The sequence below is a fragment of the Glycine max genome, chromosome 8 (genome assembly GCF_000004515.6).
Source record: "Glycine max cultivar Williams 82 chromosome 8, Glycine_max_v4.0, whole genome shotgun sequence".
NCBI classification, from domain to species: domain Eukaryota; kingdom Viridiplantae; phylum Streptophyta; class Magnoliopsida; order Fabales; family Fabaceae; genus Glycine; species Glycine max.
The window spans coordinates 9,462,209-9,479,258 of NC_038244.2; the positions used below are offsets into that span (position 1 = coordinate 9,462,209).

Consider the following 17,050-nt stretch of genomic DNA (forward strand, 5'->3'; position numbering starts at 1 on the left):
CTTTTAATTAAGGAAACAAGAAAGGAGACATGTAACTTAAATTCCTTGTGAGATCCTCTAGTAGTTCAAAGGTTAAGATCCTCTAGAAGGTCAGAGGCTAACATAATACTATGACACAAGACAAAAGAAATTGATCGAGGGCGTGTATTTTTTGTCATACTTACCGATAAATTTTTTTATATAGAAATTAAAGTCTAAGTTATATTATTTGAAAAAGGAAATGAATTTGTTCAAAAAGAAGTATAAACATTGTATTGCGATTTGAGCGAGTTTCAAGGATTACCACCACCCTCCACCGGTCCATCCTAAACATAATAGCGTAGAACAAAAAAAGCATCACAAAAATGGAAGCTAGCAATTCATAGCTGTTCTGTTTTTGTGAACTCCCACCATCAAAAAAAAATATTAGCGTCTCATTAATATTATTATTATTATCCACTCGCGACCTTCGTTTTTCTCTTTTGCCTTCTCGGAGTTAATTCAGGAGGTTGCAGCGACAGCGATGGCGCAAGGCATGGCGAGTAACCGAAACCGGAACCCTTGCGCGCAAGAAGCGCGCAAGGTGATGGTGGTGGCGGACCCGACGCGGGAATCGGCGGGCGCGTTGCAGTACGCGCTTGCGCATGCGGTGATCGAACAGGACGAGCTGATTCTGCTGCACGTTGAGAACCCTAGCTCGTGGCGAAACACCATATCGACGTTCCTGAAGATGCCTTCGTTGGGAAGCAGCACCACTGCGTCGCTGGACCTCGGAGGAGGTGGAGGAGGGGGAGCAGCCGCGGCGCCGGACGGAGAAGGGTTGGATTTTCTGGAGGAGATGAAGCATGCATGTAGCGTTTCTCAGCCGAAAATGAAGGTGCGTGTGGTGAAGGTGGAGATGGATGGAAGAGACAAGGCTAGCATTGTTCTCTCGCAGAGCAAAACGCATGGGGTTGACGTCGTAGTTATAGGCCAGAAGCGCAATATTACTTCGGCCATATTAGGGTTAGTACATTTATATATACTTGAAACTACGTAACATTTATCAATTTCTCTTGGAATTATTCCTTTCTTATCAGCTTGTCTCTCTGCTCGTACAAGAAAACTCTATCAATCTTCATGTAAAAATTATTTGGGACCTTAACAAGTAGTGTTCCTGTATACTTAATAGTTTATGATCTTCATCGGTTTAACTTTGCATATGGTATTGTTGCTTGCGTGTGAGATGTACTTTCTGTATTTTCTTAAATTCTTGTCTCCAGGAAGAGAAAGACAGATTCAAGTATTATTTCTCGCACATATGTTCCTCAGTTTAACTTTGAATGATTATTGACTTTTGTAATAATTTAAAAATAATCTGTTATATTAATGCAATAGTAAATTAGTTAATTAGTTGATAGAATCAATTTCACGTTTGGTTCATGAGTGCATTAAAAAACTTGTAAAAAGGAATTTATATGTGTGCATTATGTAGTTAGAATGCTGGTGTAGAAGTTAATTTTATGTTGCTAATGATTCTTATTGTATTTGAAATTTGAATGCATGGCAACAGATACAAGCGACCTGCAAGTGGATCTATGAAAGGGGTGAAAGCGATAGACACTGCTGAGTATTTGATTCAAAACAGCTCGTGCACCTGTGTTAGTGTACAGAGAAAAGGCCAAAATGGAGGCTTTGTTCTCAACTCCAAAACCCACAGAAATTTCTGGCTCTTAGCCTAAAAAGCTTCACACCCCAATGGCCATGCATGGTAGACATTTTTAATTATGACTTGAACATATCAATTTCGCTGAGGATAGATTTAGGAAAAACTTTTAAATAGGCATCATCTCATATATTATTACATTATACATCCATCAAATCATTACAACTCCCAGAAACTTATATGGGTCACATAATAACGATTTGAGTGCTTATGATCAATAATGTCTATGTAAAAGTTATTCTAGATGTAGTGGAATTGGTAAGATTTCCCTGTAACTTCGTTGCTTTGCAAATGGTGAGAAACCCATGGATGTCACCCCAGGGCTTAGCATGCATAGGGACTTGTATCTTGAAAGTGTGCAAATTTTTTGAGATTACCTAAAAACACTAATCTGCATCTTAAAGACGAAAATTTTCTGCTTTTCTCAATGTTTCCAAGGAGAAAATTCTGCTAACAAGTGTCTTATAAAAATGTTAGTTAAAGAATTAATCAATAGATAGATTAAAAATCACAGTATGTTGCATTGGTAAATGGTAATATTGAAAGTTAAATTTTTATAAACTTTTCCCTTTGGATTTGTTAGCAAGTGTTCTTAACTAAGTCAGCATTAGCAATCTCTTATAAAAGGACATACACATAATGGAACAATACTCTCATTCTCAGATTCCTCCACGTATGCAAACACCCTAGCAGTAAAAAAGAAGGCAGTAGCTAATCTGAAACTCCCAGGATCACAGTTCTGAAATATATTTGTACAAATTGTCAAAAATATTTGCCTAATCCTTCATCAGATTCTTCGCCTAATATGCAAATCGGATATAACAAGGCCCCAAAACAGAGCTTCTCTTTCTTTGTTAACATTAATTAGCAAATCTGTGAAGTCAAGCCTTCTATATGACTGCATAAAAGAACTTCATAGAAGCAGACAAAGCAAAACAATCTTATTTCATTTGATCTCATATTTGAATAACATAACTACTGTTGCTCTTTGAGCTATGAGAAAAAATTTAATGGAAAGAAAAATTCACTTATACCTTTGAATCTTTTATTTCAACTTTTCGGTTTTAATTTCCTGTTTTAGCACACGATCCGTGGTTAGTATGCGTACTCATGTAGAGAATCTCAATATATCAGAAAAATCCACTTCAAGAGACAGTAAAAAGCTTAAACTACACAATTGCCTTCATAAGTTTAGTGCATACAATCTAAAGAAATAAGCCTTTTAATTCTTCAATCTTCACTACACATTATCTTCGATGCTTATCTTATGAGACTTATATATTGACGCTGCTGAAGAACAAATCATGTAACGAGACTCCTTTTCTTTCAAGGGGATCAGCTTCCTCCACATCCAAATTTCCACCATATGAAGTTCTGAAGTTCTCAACATAATTGAAGACGTTATATGAAAACTCAGCTCCAAGATCATCTTCAGGAAGCAAAGCTATGGTTCCACCAACACTATGTATCACTCTATCTGTTGAGATAAGAATTTCATTTTTCAAAACACCTACAGGACGCTCCAATCTTGAAAACATTCCTATTGTGTGTAACTTACACCAACACTCTACACCTTCGTACTTATCATAAAAACCCCACAAATCTAAGCATTGTGCCATAGTTTCAGTTTCTGAACAAATAATAACTGCAACTGAATCCTTGTACACTGCAAGTTTCTTATGCACCTCATTACAATCCTTAACCAAAGGGGGCAATTCAATCTTGCTAATAACATTGTTATGTGTGTTGAAAGAAATAATCATTTCGTTACTAAATTTGTCATTCACCTCCATAGCCACCCAAAACAAAGTTTCCTCCAATGTCACACTGTTCTCAGTCCAAAACAAGCATCCATTCACAGTTACACATTGATTATTACTATATTTGATTTCTCGCCACGACCCTCTACGTAGAGAATACTTTTCAACTCGAACAGAGCAAATTTTGGTGAAATAATCCCCAAAACATGCATTGTTTGTGTCCCTAAAAGAGTGAAGCCTTACCACTTGATAATCACTGTCACTTGTGTTGAGATAGAAGCCTAGGAGACAATGTGGTGGCACCTTGTAAGGAAGCAAAGCATTTTCTGGTTCCATGATTCGCATGGTTTGTGTTGTGGTTGGGTTCCAAAGAAAAATGGTGGAGTTTTGGTCCAAAGAATAGTGAATGACACAAAGTAAACCGTTACATGAACACACCATCTTGAAACCCATGTCAGAGTCTGTGACTTTTGGAACATGAAGTTGTTTGAGTTTTTTTCTTTTGACATCTAGCAGAAATAAGTGATGGCCGCAGATTTTGTCCTTCCAGTGAAAGCGATCGAGGATTAGAAGTGTGTCTCTTTGGGTGAAGCGAAGAAAATGGTTTGAGATGAAGGACTTGACACTGGTCAGAAAGGACTTCATTGAGAATGTCTTTGATTGTTCTTCTTGTTCTAATTAACTTGGAAGTTGGGTGCTAAACATGAGAAGAAACCTTTTATTTGTTTAAATTTTGAATTTTGGATTATACTATATCAACTCTAAAGAAATTAATAATAGGCTTAATATTACTTTGAAAATTTAAATGAGCATTGAAATTGAAAGGGTAGAATGTGCAGAGGCAATTTGGAATTTCGGGGATGTCTTGGAATGTGAGTCATATTGCTTGTAATTGGGGAGTTAGATTTCATTTGATGAATGAATTGATGATGGCTTGGTGGAAGTGGAACAGGTTTTTAGATTAGATCAATTGACTAAAAAAGTGAACCTAACTTATCTCTGAATGAGGGATATGATTAGTTACAGTTTTTAAGATTAAAAATGGAAATTAATGATGATTGTCCACCTCAATACCATAAATTCAAATTTTCTTTCTTAAAAATGGAATAATATTCCATATGTTTTCCTTTTCTCATGCAGCTAGCTGAGTAGGTGCCTTTTTCATCTTGTGTGATACTGATTGAGCTGAGTTGAATTTAAAAAGGAAAAATAATTGAAAAACTCAGTCTGATCACTTGAGATTAAATTAGATTATATTAGTTTTAGTATTTTTGTTCTTAACTAACTCAACCTAATCAAAATCAAGTTTTAAATTTAGTAATTAGGTTGTTCATAGTTAATTTTTTATAAAAATAAAAACAAGATTAAAAAGAGAGCAAAGTTTCATAGTGTATCCATACTTAATTATTTATCTAATTTTTAATTTTTTGAATAAAATTAAAAAAATAAAGAACAAGAAAAAAATCAAGATAAAATTTTGGATATGTGTTCAAGTTTGATCGGATCCAACAAGCAAATCTAATACCTACTTGATTATACTAGGTTTAACACAATTTATCCAGATGAGAAACAGGGTTTCATGCTTGTCACAAAAATGGTTTTTTTTATTTGGAATAGTTGTCCCGTTTTCATAAAAAGATTTTTTTTTTTTTTTATGTAAATGATAGGAATGCTCGTCCTAATTTTAGGTTCAGATAAAGCTTCTCTTATTTGTTCCATGGATTTGATATGGTCCCCTATGTGTTCTGTTATCTGATCTTTTTATTAATATATTTTGAGGCCCGCTGGTTTAGCTAGATGGTTTCTGGGAAGCCATCACCCATTTAACTGCCTTTTTTACTTTTAAAAAAATGAGAAACAGGGTGGTTTGGATTTTTTTTTTATCAAAATAAGAAGAAATTAACACTGAAAGTGAAGGGGATACCTCCTCCTCCTCATGTAGAAGGACCTCAATGTCAATTAAATTGAAGTAATCCTACATCCAGAGAAAATTGAAGAAAATCACAGGACAAAGGACTAGGGAGGTAACTCAAACGTTTGAGAGTCATGTGCTAAGGTAACAATAAAATAGGAGCTTAGAACTATTAATTGATCAACCTACTTTATTACTCAAACATAAATAGTAATAGTAGTTATTTAATTAGATTATTCTACAAAAAGATTTACACATTTAAAAAAGGAAGCAATCACATTAGCACAACAATAGCCTTCCAAAAGAAATATTAGCACAACAATAATATCATATTCCGTAAAAAAAAAAAACAATAATATCATATCAAAAGTACAAATTAAATGCAAATGCATGTTTTTTTATCAGTGATTGCAAATGCATGCATGAATGCTGACCTTCTCCATGGAAAATATCCAAGTATGGAGTAACAATGTAACATGATCAGGAAGTTGTATTTCGCTGACCCAGACTCAGTCATGAACCCATATTTCACTTGTCACGGATGAGCTTCAATTTTCAAATATTGCATCAAAACACACTCTTTTAGATACAATTCCTACTATTGGTTGAAACCAATTGAATACACTTATATAGACTTAAGTAATGTCAATCAATGAATCATAATTATTTCAGTGTCATCATCATATATTATTTTAACAAAAGTAAAATAACAAAAACTATAATATATAAAATACATATTTAATTCCATCTTATGTAGTCCTTCAACTATTTTATTTTGGGTCTAAAGTCTATCCTATCACATTGTCACTGGGTTGTGATTACCAAACGCAGCAGTTCGTCTCCTACAATCAATCTCACTTTGTTTACCCATTGTTCTCGTGAAATCTTTTGTTCCTGACTCCAAAAAGTATAAATGTTAATCAGTCACCGCAAATTTTTACATAACAAACTAAACAGTTCATACAAAAAATACAAAGCACATTGATTATTACTTTGTAAATCCGGTAGTCTTTGAGTAACATAGACATTTGTGCTGGTTTCAAATGGTTTGAAACTCTTGCCAATAAATTGGGAAATGACACATATGGTGATTGAGGTTTTAGTGCCCCATGCATCTCTGGATCTGTACACCAAAGCCAAGAAATGATTAACCCTCCTTGATCCAAGCACTTTTACAAATTTTAAAGAGAAGTAACAGCAACTATTCTTTAATACACTCTTTCAAACATTTTTTTTGAGAAATTATTGGAAACTATAAAATCACTAGTAAAGCTTATTTAACAGGAAGTGAAAGCCACAATTTTCAATCAATTTCAGTAAACAATAAAAAAATGTATTAAAAAAAGTGTGCCAGAGAACATTTTATATACCCTTAATATAATTATTATACTTGAAACATATAATATAATTTGGATGAATGTGTGTATTCAGATAAGCAGTCCATATAGTATGTCTTCTAGGTGCTGATATATCATCCACCCCAGTGTCATATTGCTTAGAACTAGGTTGGCTCTGCTTTGAGCCAGCATGAACAGCTTCCACCTTCCCTAATATCACCTTGCATAGTAGCACATGCCTAAAACCATGCTCATCTGCCACCGTACACATAGCACTGTGAATGAAATAAACAAATCCTTAGCTCTATTTTCACATAGACATAAAATTGTTTTTTTTTTTATCGATAAATGTTAGTGTGTTAGAAACTTAGAATGTTAGTTTTATTAACAAAGGAAATCGAACACGTAATTTTTCTCATATTTTCTTCTTCTTTAATCATCCAATACATCTTATATCCCCTCTTAGCTCTATTTTCAAGTAGACATAAAATTGGTATTAAAAAATAGAACTAGTTCATAGAAAATATTGTTGCACACTTGCACTTACCTATCAAGGGAAAAATTGGCAGCAAATAAGGGAATCCCAATACCATGACACTCATCATCATCATTATCATCATGTTTTTTGCATCCATGGAATCCACCAGATACAATCTCTAAGAGATCATCCAACGAACTACCATACCAAGCATATCCAATATTAGCATCCCCTCCAGATTTAATTGCCACCGCCTTAGAGAAAATTTTAAACGAAACCCAACGAGCTTGCCTTGCCACACTAAAGGAAAGCATGTTCTTGTAAATTGCCATGGCATCTGTGGCATGTCCCACAAACCCCATACCCTTCAAGAAAACATTCTTAATGGATTCGTATTCTTCACTCTCTTCTTCAACTTTCATTAACCCCTTCCCAACCGAATTCTCTATTGGCTGCTGCATGTTTGTTTACTTGTTTTTTTTCTCTCTCGCTAAAATAAGATGATTTATATGTAATTGAGCTATGTTTGTTTTGTGCACTTGATGTAACCTCAATATGTGATTAGCAATGCATGAAAGTAAGTGTTGAATATTTGGCACGAACCTTGCGGACCAAGCTAAGATGCTTTCCGTGATTAAATTGCTGACTGTATCAACAAACGGCTTGGTTTGTGGGGTCGTGGTCTTCCACAAGAAATCTTATGCAAATTGTGAGCACCTTTTTCTTTTCTGTAGTCGTGAATTATTATTATTTATTTTTTACTGCAGAAGAACCTTTTTCTTCCTAGTTCCTACTTGTGAATTACCGAATTGAGTTTTGAATCCGTTGTCAAAACAAAGTTGAAGACTCCCATTAGATCTTTTTTCTTTTAATTTTGTTGACGAGTTAGCAATAGCATCTATTATGTGGACCTCTCTCTCTTTCTGTATTCAGGAAAAAGTTATTTCCTTAATTTTTTTCTAAAATTTTAAAAGGTTTGTTTTATCAAAAAAATCTTAAATCTCATCATTGACAATAAAAAGTATCTTATTATACTTTCCTCTTCTTAAAATGATTTTATCACCACTAATAATAATGATTATATCTTTATCACATTTTTAATGATATTTAAATTTAAAATTATAAAAAACATGAACAATTTGCTAATCATATTAAATTTATCTACCAGTTTAGATAAATATAATTTTACTGTATTTTATTGTTACAATAACACAGTTGAACTTGTTAATCGATGAATCTCAACATAAAAGGTCATCCCCAATTCCATTGATCCTATTAGATACAAGTTCACCTATATTAATCTAACTATTTTTGTCGCCCGTACTATGATATCTATCATAGCCACGTACTATTGCTACATTAACATCTACGATAAATTATATTGTTAGCATGTATAAGATGTTCTGAACCCTCATAATTTAGTTCTTATAGTATTAAAAACTACTTACTACCAACGAAACATCAAAATTTCACAAATCAAACACTGCCTCAAAGAAATGTACAAACATGCAACCAGCCAATGCATGACCAAAAATGTTTGCCTAAAAATTGTTGGAATATAAAATGCAAAGATGTAAATATAATAAAGCTACTTTCAGAAAAATAATTAGAGCAGTTTTCCTTCAAGAACAAGGGCATTGAAGATTAAATGCAGATACCCTCTTCAAATGCACACTAGCACAACCCTCCCTTTTGTAAGCACTGGGGAGTAGATGCCTCCTAGATTCAGTTATACTTTAATCCTCATTTTGACTTTCATCCTTGATAAGCTTGATCATGTCATCAATTCGAAGGATAGTAATGGCAGCTTCAGTTGCAAACTGGGGAAGTAAAAAAACTTCTAGCTCACGCAGCTGTGTAAGGAAGCTGTATATTGAAGTCAACAACTGTGATATTTAACTAAATACATACCTGAATAATTTTTACTTTGCTCATTGCAGGCTCAATGACTCCAGCCTCCAAGTTGTTTCTGATTTTCCCTTCAGAAAGGTCCAAACCCATACTGGGGAAAAAAGAGAAAACAATAACAATATTTAGCGAAATAGAAAAGAATGTCAAAGCTTATCAAGCATCATTTCATATGTATTCTCCATTGTTACTTTTCTCTAATATCCATTAACGTATTCACATGTTGGAATAATACTTGAATCTGCAAAATAGAAAAGAATGCCAAAGCTTATCAAGCATCATTTCATATGTATTCTCCATTGTTACTTTTCTCTAATATCCATTAACGTATTCACATGTTGGAATAATACTTGAATCTGCGAAATAGAAAAGAATGCCAAAGCTTATCAAGCATCATTTCATATGTATTCTCCATTGTTACTTTTCTCTAATATCCATTACCGTATTCACATGTTGGAATAATACTTGAATCTGCATATTATGGGCAGATGCACAAACTTGTTTTACCTGTCCAAGTCCTATATAACAAATTCAATATATCCTGTCCTATGTATCTCCTCGCACACAACGCCCAAATAACTAAAAATATGGCACATGATATTGCCAAATCATGTCAATAGCTGCTTCATTGCAAATGGTTACGAAGTTCTAGTGAGTGTGTGTATAATAATCATATAAGGTGAATTACCATTCCAACACAGGTTGGAAGAAATACTAATGCTTACAAATATAATGACATAACAAAGATAAATTCAACAAACAGACCCAAAGCTGGGAAGAAGACATACAAAGGAAACGACAGTTACTATTACTAGTAAGCAAATACCTTGATAAATGTTTCTTATCGGCTTTAGTTTGTGCTGAATGGTGGTAGGCCCGTAATTTTGCGACCAGCTCAGTGGCATCCTTAGCAGCATTAACAGAAAGCACCTGGACCAGTTAAGTGACACCAATATATACATTTTCAGTGCTAAAATGTTTAGAAACAAGAACCAATTAATTAAGACTAAGTGACTCAAGACCAAAAATTTAAATTTAAATATCAAGTCAAAAAGTAAATTGTTAACCACATAAACCCCACAATGAAAGCCCACTAGACTAAAATTACAGAATTAACTACATAGAGTAGAAACTACATAGTCAAATTTAATTATTTGATGGGAGATGAAGAACAAACTCAAACTTTAGATCATTTGTTCAACTAGCACCCAACCACCCTAATTAGTTGTAAAATAAGCAGAGGACCCAAACCTTAGGCCATTAATTTAGCTTGTAACTTACCTTTGGAATAATTAACAGAGACTCAGCAAATTCTGCTATAGCCAACTGCTCCCGAGATCCTAAAGTTGTAGCAAGGTACTCTAAATAAACTGATAATGCTGCCTCAACAGCACCTCCACCAGCTACCACCTGAATTTTATATATATAAAAAATAAAGCACAAGGAAGGAAAAATAAAAAGACTTCATTTGAAAAACTTAATCTAAAGCAAAATTTTGATTTCAACCAAAGTAGGATGAAAGCTATGTATGCAGGATACCGTATTTGATTCAAGAGTTCTCTTGACAATTGACAATGCATCATGCAGAGCTCTGTCCATCTCATCAAGCATATGGTCATTTGCACCTCTTAGAATCAAAGTGACCTACAGAAAACAACACAGAATCAGGTGATACCACAAGCTATCCTCAATGTGCACCAGATAATAAATAATAAACTAGCAGTGTCCCCCATACGTTGCATGGGTGTGTGAGAAGATGATGCATAAAAAATCACATTTTCTTAAAAAATATTTGTAAAATAATTTTGATAGATATCCAAAGATCCTTGTGTTTTTCGGTCGTTATGAATTTATTCTTTCATCGAGAAAGAAAAACATAATCTACAAGAACAAGTATAATCACTTACTGCGCTTGTAGTTTTGGTCCCTTTGATCATAACTACAGCATCATCAGAAATTCGCTCCTCAACAACCTCATCAGCATATCCAAGAAAAGATGGTTCAAATGTTTCCTCCCCTTCCATATCAGCAAATGTTGAGACCTGTGTCAAAGTAAAAATCAAGTCCAATGATACATAAAGGAAAATAGTATTCAAAACTTCTATCCAAAAAAGAGGATACTATACAAGAGACTGATGTTGCTTGACAAAAAATATAATAACTGAGATATTGTTAACACGGAAGTTTGGCACTAATTTCAAGGAAAGTCAATAACTATTAGGGATGGATAAAAACGCAAATTGAAACAAATAGATTTGAGGATAATGATTACTTGTCTCGTTGTGGCATTTTATTAACTACAAATTCATTGCTGGTGGTTGCTAATTAAGACATGAAGCTCTTCTTTTTTGTGCCAGAACATATTTAATTACAAAAGAGAAACCAAAATAGGATTAATAAAAGGCCCTAGCAACCACTATTTCACTAATGAACAGACATATATGAAAGAGGAATCATCTTAAAACATACCAAGAAACTTAAATGCAATGAAATTAGAAAAGGCATTTTACAGCCAGAATGATGAAAAAGATACAGCCCAAAAATTAAAATAAATCACTTCTCCAAAACAGAGACCCCCAGGTAAGACAAACATTACTTTAGTTCAATTTAAAATTGACATTAATAAGCAGAAAACAGCATTCATATTTCAGAACGCAAAAGGGTTTCTTGGGATGGCAAACTTTTAAATATCTATGATTTTAAGCAGGTAATATTTAGAGCCATCAATTGTTATAATGAATTGAATCAGACATGTACCGCATTCCCCCCCCCCCCCCCACCCATAAAAATAGCAACAATTTTTTGTTCAACTAGTGAAAAGGGAGATAAAATAGGAAAGAAAGGAATGGAGCCCTATCTAATCAACATTCCGTTGTGACAAATATTCAGTTTTACTGTCAACTTGCTAACATTGCAATTTAAATTAAAAACAAAAAAACAAAATCCTACCAATGTTGCACCAGTAGCCTTGGCAACATGGCGCATGTCCTCTTTCCGCACACGTCTTACAGCAATTGCCCCAGCCTCAACAAAGTACTGAAACAAGAATTAAATAGTCAGAACAAAATGCATAAATTCATGACTTTTTATGTCATTCATCAGTAAAAGAACATGTATCTTAAACACAACCACAAAATCCATTAATACAAAAAGCAGAAAATCAGAAGTCATGTTTAAAGATCCACAGGCATAGATGCCACAAATTTGGTGTAATTTCATCATTCTGAAGTTAGTAAGGTCAGGAATTTATTCCCTAAAAACGGGCCTTGGTAACTGGATTCGCACAAGCCGCAAGGGTTATAACTTCAACCTTTTGTACTATTTGGTCCTCAGTTTTAACTATAGTCCAATACAAGTAATGATACCGCAATCAAAAAAAAAGTATAGTGAGTGAAAAGAAAATTTTAAGTAAAATCCTATCTTCAGTCATATCAGGAGTTCCTTGGTGTAATGCCTCATTTAAATTGTCTACTAAATCCAAAAAAAAAACATCATTCAATTGTGTCACATAATCAGATCAGAGATCATCAGCTGAAAGTATTAAAAACTCCCCCATAAAACCCCTAATACTCATAGCTTGAATTTTTCCTAAATCAATAAATCCCATCAAACAACAAACTCTACATGTGAACTTCACACACCCAAACAGCCACCAAACAACCCTTGTAATTGATCGGGATGAGTAATTTATACAAGGGTCAAAACATGATATGCTCAACTGTCAACAGATACATAATATAATATAATACATAAAGATAAAGACAAACACTTTCTTTGACAGCCAAAATGTAAGATTATAACTAAATCCTCTTGCTCGAAGAAAAATATCATTAAAAAAGTTCCAGAAAGAAACATACCTTAAGAGCCATGTCATCAATTCCTTTAGTTGTCAGAATAACATTAGCTCCAGCCTTCAGCAGTTTTTCAATACGTTCCTTAGTCATATCAGCCTCTCTGCAATTAGAAAAAAAATGGCCATTTGTCAAAATGTATCATCGATATTACTTTATCTTGCAAGATGATATGGATGGAGAATTGTCCCAAACCAAGCAAAAGCAAATTCCCAAAATGAAACTTAACATAAGCTGGCTTACACAATTACAACAATATTCTTTATAAGAACTACACAAATCAATAATCAACCATAAGAACTACAACAATATTCTTTGGATCGATTTCATGCCTATCATCCAAAAGTTTTCTATTTATGCCTATTTTATGCAGCTTATTTTCAATAAGATAATAGATGTATTTTCATTTTATTTAAGGAAAATGAATCCAGGAAGGTTGGGTATCATAGTAATATAGAAGCCATATGGTCCTACTGACAGTACCTTTGACGAATTTTCTCTAGCTCCCTAGGATCAGTAACTAAAACTTGAACACCCAACTGCATTTTTGTCTTCTGAAGATTGAAATCAAGACAGGCAATTCTTGCAGGGGCAACCCTAAGAGGCATTCCTTGAGCAGCACGGCCAGTATTTAGAGCATAACCATTCATCAGAAAGCTGTCTCTAGCACTTTTTCCATGAGCTTTCAAGATATTGATTCCCTGGAACATGAGGCACAAAAGAAACAAGAAATTAAATCCATTCAAATCCTATGAACATTAAAGCAGGAAAAAAGCAAGATTAAAATATTAACTACAGATGTTCATATTGCTCAAAATTGGCATCTTTTATCCAGGAAAAGAACTGAAATCAGAGGAATACTACTACCAACCTTGATTGGGTATTTAACTTCACCTCGAGCATTGGTCATCTTTACAGCTTGCACTGCATCTACAACCTGTGCAAATTGCATACATAAGTCAATTTCGCTACTAAAAAATAGTGTCTATCTATACCTACAGTCTACAGACAAAAAGGAACTACCCCAAAATAGCAGTTAGCCTCCTTTTCACAACTAATCAATAACTTCAGAAAATAACCCTTCATAATGAGAAACAGAACTTTCAAAAATCACTTAGACCATATCCCCAAATTCAATTGATTGATTTTAAAAACTCTCCAGGTATCAACAACAAAGTTTTTATTTCAGTTTCACTCATACTGCCAAATCAAATATGGTCAACACAGTAGAAACTGACGAAATCAAGAAATATTTGAACACCTTTCCTCTAAAGCAGAAAGAAAGTGTAAAATCTAATAAGGTTAGGAGATTTTTCATTTTAAAAAAATCAGGTTTCCAATGAGATGAAGATTGAAAAGAATATAGCTTTATCAATATCAAGTTTTCATTTACTAATCCAACTAAATATTGATGCATGAAACAGAAAATGCATATAAGCTTCATTCGATTGGATATGCACTGGAATTTGCAGAAGCATCAGAGCATGGTGTGAATCAATCATGTGATATAAACTCTCAACATTCAATATAAAGCCAATGCAATTACAAACATACCAAAATGGCAAAGAAGTCACTATCACCAGCTATCAACTTTGAGGACATACTGGTCTTGGCACAGTTAATTAGTGAATCCTTTCCCAGCTTTTCAACCTAAAAGTCAAGAGAAAAATCCAGCTGAGTAACACATGGTATACAACAATTTGCAAATGCATTAATTAATATTAGTACATGACATAACAATGATCATATGGCCCAAAGTAAGCTTTTCAAAATATAAAACAGGGAACCAATAACCAAGAGATGCAAGCTTTCGTCTTCACAACCTACCCAAACTTCTTTTTGCATTAGTTAATGATTGTAACATTGATGCAAAATGGAAGACAAGAACAATCAGCATACATATTGATAAGTAGTGTGATATTATTGGGCAATGGCACATTCAAGGAAATCAAATCAATAAGAACTCATAATGAGTGGAATACAGCATACAATGACTCTACACATGCATGACTGCAAAATAAGTGAAAGAACAATCATTATGGAACTAACAAATCATTGGCGTTCAAATATTCTAACAATGACATCTAGCGACAATCAAAGGAGAGAAGAGACCAGAAAAAAAAAGGTTCAGTACCCAGATAACTTAAGCTTAAAAAATATGCATACAAAAAATGAAAAGTTTATTAAGGAGATCTTACCTTGACAGCTAGTTTTTCTTCTACATATTTACAAGCCTCTCGCATAGCAAGCTATACAGAATAATCAACAAAAAGAGAAGTTAGTTAAACCATGCAAATTCGCAATTCAAATAGCAGAACACAAAAACTCCATAATGGTAGCTACAAAGTTTAAAAATAGCAATAAACAGTTAGTTAAGTTTAAGAAATTATTAAAAGACACTTACTCTATATCCACTGATAATCGAGGTAGGATGAATCTTGTTCCTGACAAGGTCATTTGCCCTCTGCAGGAAAAAACACTCACACTCGACAGTTAGTTACATCAGAGACAAACACAAAACACAAACAAAGTGCCAAATAAATAGAGAGAGAGATGTAGTTAGTTACTTTGAGAAGCTCAGCAGCTACAATGACGACAGAAGTAGTGCCGTCTCCGACTTCTCGATCCTGAAGCTCGGCGAGTTCAACCAAAACCTAAAAAAGCCACACTAGTGAGTAATAACAGCAACGGAGCGAGAAAAAAAGAGAAATCGAAGAGCGAGTGGAGTGTGGTTCACCTTGGCAGCAGGATGCTCCACTTCCAGCATCTTGAGAATCGTGGCGCCGTCGTTGGTGATGGTGACGTCGCCAATGTCGTCGACGAGCATCTGAAACGAATCGCATCAGACATTGCTTACTTCGTCTAAGATCTAACTATATAGAGAGAGGAAGAGGAAGAGAGAGAGAGTACCTTGTCGAGGCCAACGGGGCCTAAAGAGCTTTTGACGATGTTGGCAACGGCTTGGCATGCCACAACTGCATTCACAGTACAGAGATGGAACCATGTTAGAAATGGTTGTTTCGTTTTTCATTATGGAAGAAACGGAGAGAGAGAGAGAGAGAGAGAGAGAGTACCGTTTTGGGTGCGAACGTCTTGGCCGGACTGCCGCTCGCCGGCGATGTCAGGGGTTTGAGCAACAACCGCCATTGCGAAGTGTGTAGTCTAGTGAGTCTAGGGCTTCACTCGCCAAGGGTTTTGGTTTTTCAACTTCGCCCTTCCTTTTCTTTTTAACACTATGCTTTCTTTTCCTCCTCCTTTATCTCTTCCGTTTTCACTTCCAACTACAAGTGCATTTTTTTTTTCGTTCAAGTTATTTAAAAAGATATTAATGTATACACTATACTATAAAACAGGTTTATACGGTTAAAATTATAAATAAGCGTTTGAATATTTTAAAATAATTATTTAAAAAGTTAATAAATTTATTATATGTGATAAATTATAATTAGCATGGTCAGAACATAATATTTTTTATCATTTAAAAAAATAACTTCTATAAAAAAAGTAATAATAATTTTATTTTAAATAGGTTTGTTGAATTTATTTTATTTATTTATAGTGATATTTATTTCTTCTTTTTTAACAGGTAATATTAAATTTTACATGTTAAGGGATTATGTTGTATTTTATTTGATTAAGATAATATTTATATCCACTTCTTAAATTTACTTAATCCCTTAACATGTAAAATTTTCATAGGCATCAAGATTTTAAAGTTTTGTAAAAACTAAGAGTAATTATGATAAGGTTAATAATAACACCATTTTTTAATTTATATAATATTTTAAAGAGTTTATATAATATTTTGTATGATCATTTAATCATAAATTACTGTTTAAATTATTTTAAGATAATTATTTTAAAAATAAATAAACTTATCACATATAATAAATTATAATTAAATGAGTTTTTTTTCTCTATTTTAAAACCTTTAATGTGTTCTCCAAAAAAAAAACCTCTAATGCGAGAAATGTTAGCATAAATTAAGAGAGATTCGCATTTAATGTACCTAAGAACTGCATTTCGGCTTAGGAGGCCTCAAATGTATCTTTGGGCCGGACTATGTTGGATCAGTTTAGAGGGGATGCTATTGCCACTATCAATTTGCTAATGGCACAAC

General features: G+C 33.8%; 4 protein-coding genes across 4 annotated transcripts; 1 reads left to right on the forward strand and 3 right to left on the reverse strand.

The window, feature by feature from the left end:
* Positions 1–228: 228 nt before the first annotated feature.
* On the forward strand, positions 229–2,030 carry LOC100804438 (uncharacterized). The gene is made up of 2 exons (XM_003532735.5): positions 229–984; positions 1,532–2,030. Exons 1-2 carry the CDS (start codon positions 503–505, stop codon positions 1,698–1,700), a joined length of 651 nt encoding a protein of 216 aa, XP_003532783.1. The 5' UTR covers positions 229–502; the 3' UTR covers positions 1,701–2,030.
* Positions 2,031–2,845: 815 nt separating this feature from the next.
* On the reverse strand, positions 2,846–4,334 carry LOC102667584 (uncharacterized). The gene has a single exon (XM_006585132.4). The coding sequence runs from the start codon at positions 4,087–4,089 to the stop codon at positions 2,959–2,961; it is 1,131 nt and encodes a 376-aa protein (XP_006585195.1). The 5' UTR covers positions 4,090–4,334; the 3' UTR covers positions 2,846–2,958.
* Positions 4,335–6,110: 1,776 nt separating this feature from the next.
* LOC100804972 (probable inactive poly [ADP-ribose] polymerase SRO2) lies at positions 6,111–8,401 on the reverse strand. The gene is made up of 4 exons (XM_006585134.4): positions 7,241–8,401; positions 6,727–6,968; positions 6,349–6,479; positions 6,111–6,250 (listed from the first exon to the last, which is right to left on the reverse strand). The coding sequence occupies exons 1-4, from the start codon at positions 7,630–7,632 to the stop codon at positions 6,161–6,163; spliced, it is 855 nt and encodes a 284-aa protein (XP_006585197.1). The 5' UTR covers positions 7,633–8,401; the 3' UTR covers positions 6,111–6,160.
* Positions 8,402–8,638: 237 nt separating this feature from the next.
* LOC100818130 (T-complex protein 1 subunit alpha) lies at positions 8,639–16,216 on the reverse strand. Its single transcript, XM_003531222.3, has 17 exons — positions 16,005–16,216; positions 15,841–15,905; positions 15,668–15,757; positions 15,498–15,584; positions 15,335–15,394; positions 15,129–15,179; positions 14,485–14,580; positions 13,802–13,867; positions 13,414–13,631; positions 12,937–13,033; positions 12,029–12,115; positions 10,987–11,121; positions 10,619–10,723; positions 10,361–10,489; positions 9,906–10,009; positions 9,083–9,173; positions 8,639–8,991 (listed from the first exon to the last, which is right to left on the reverse strand). Exons 1-17 carry the CDS (start codon positions 16,075–16,077, stop codon positions 8,908–8,910), a joined length of 1,638 nt encoding a protein of 545 aa, XP_003531270.1. The 5' UTR covers positions 16,078–16,216; the 3' UTR covers positions 8,639–8,907.
* Between the last annotated feature and the right edge of the window lie 834 nt (positions 16,217–17,050).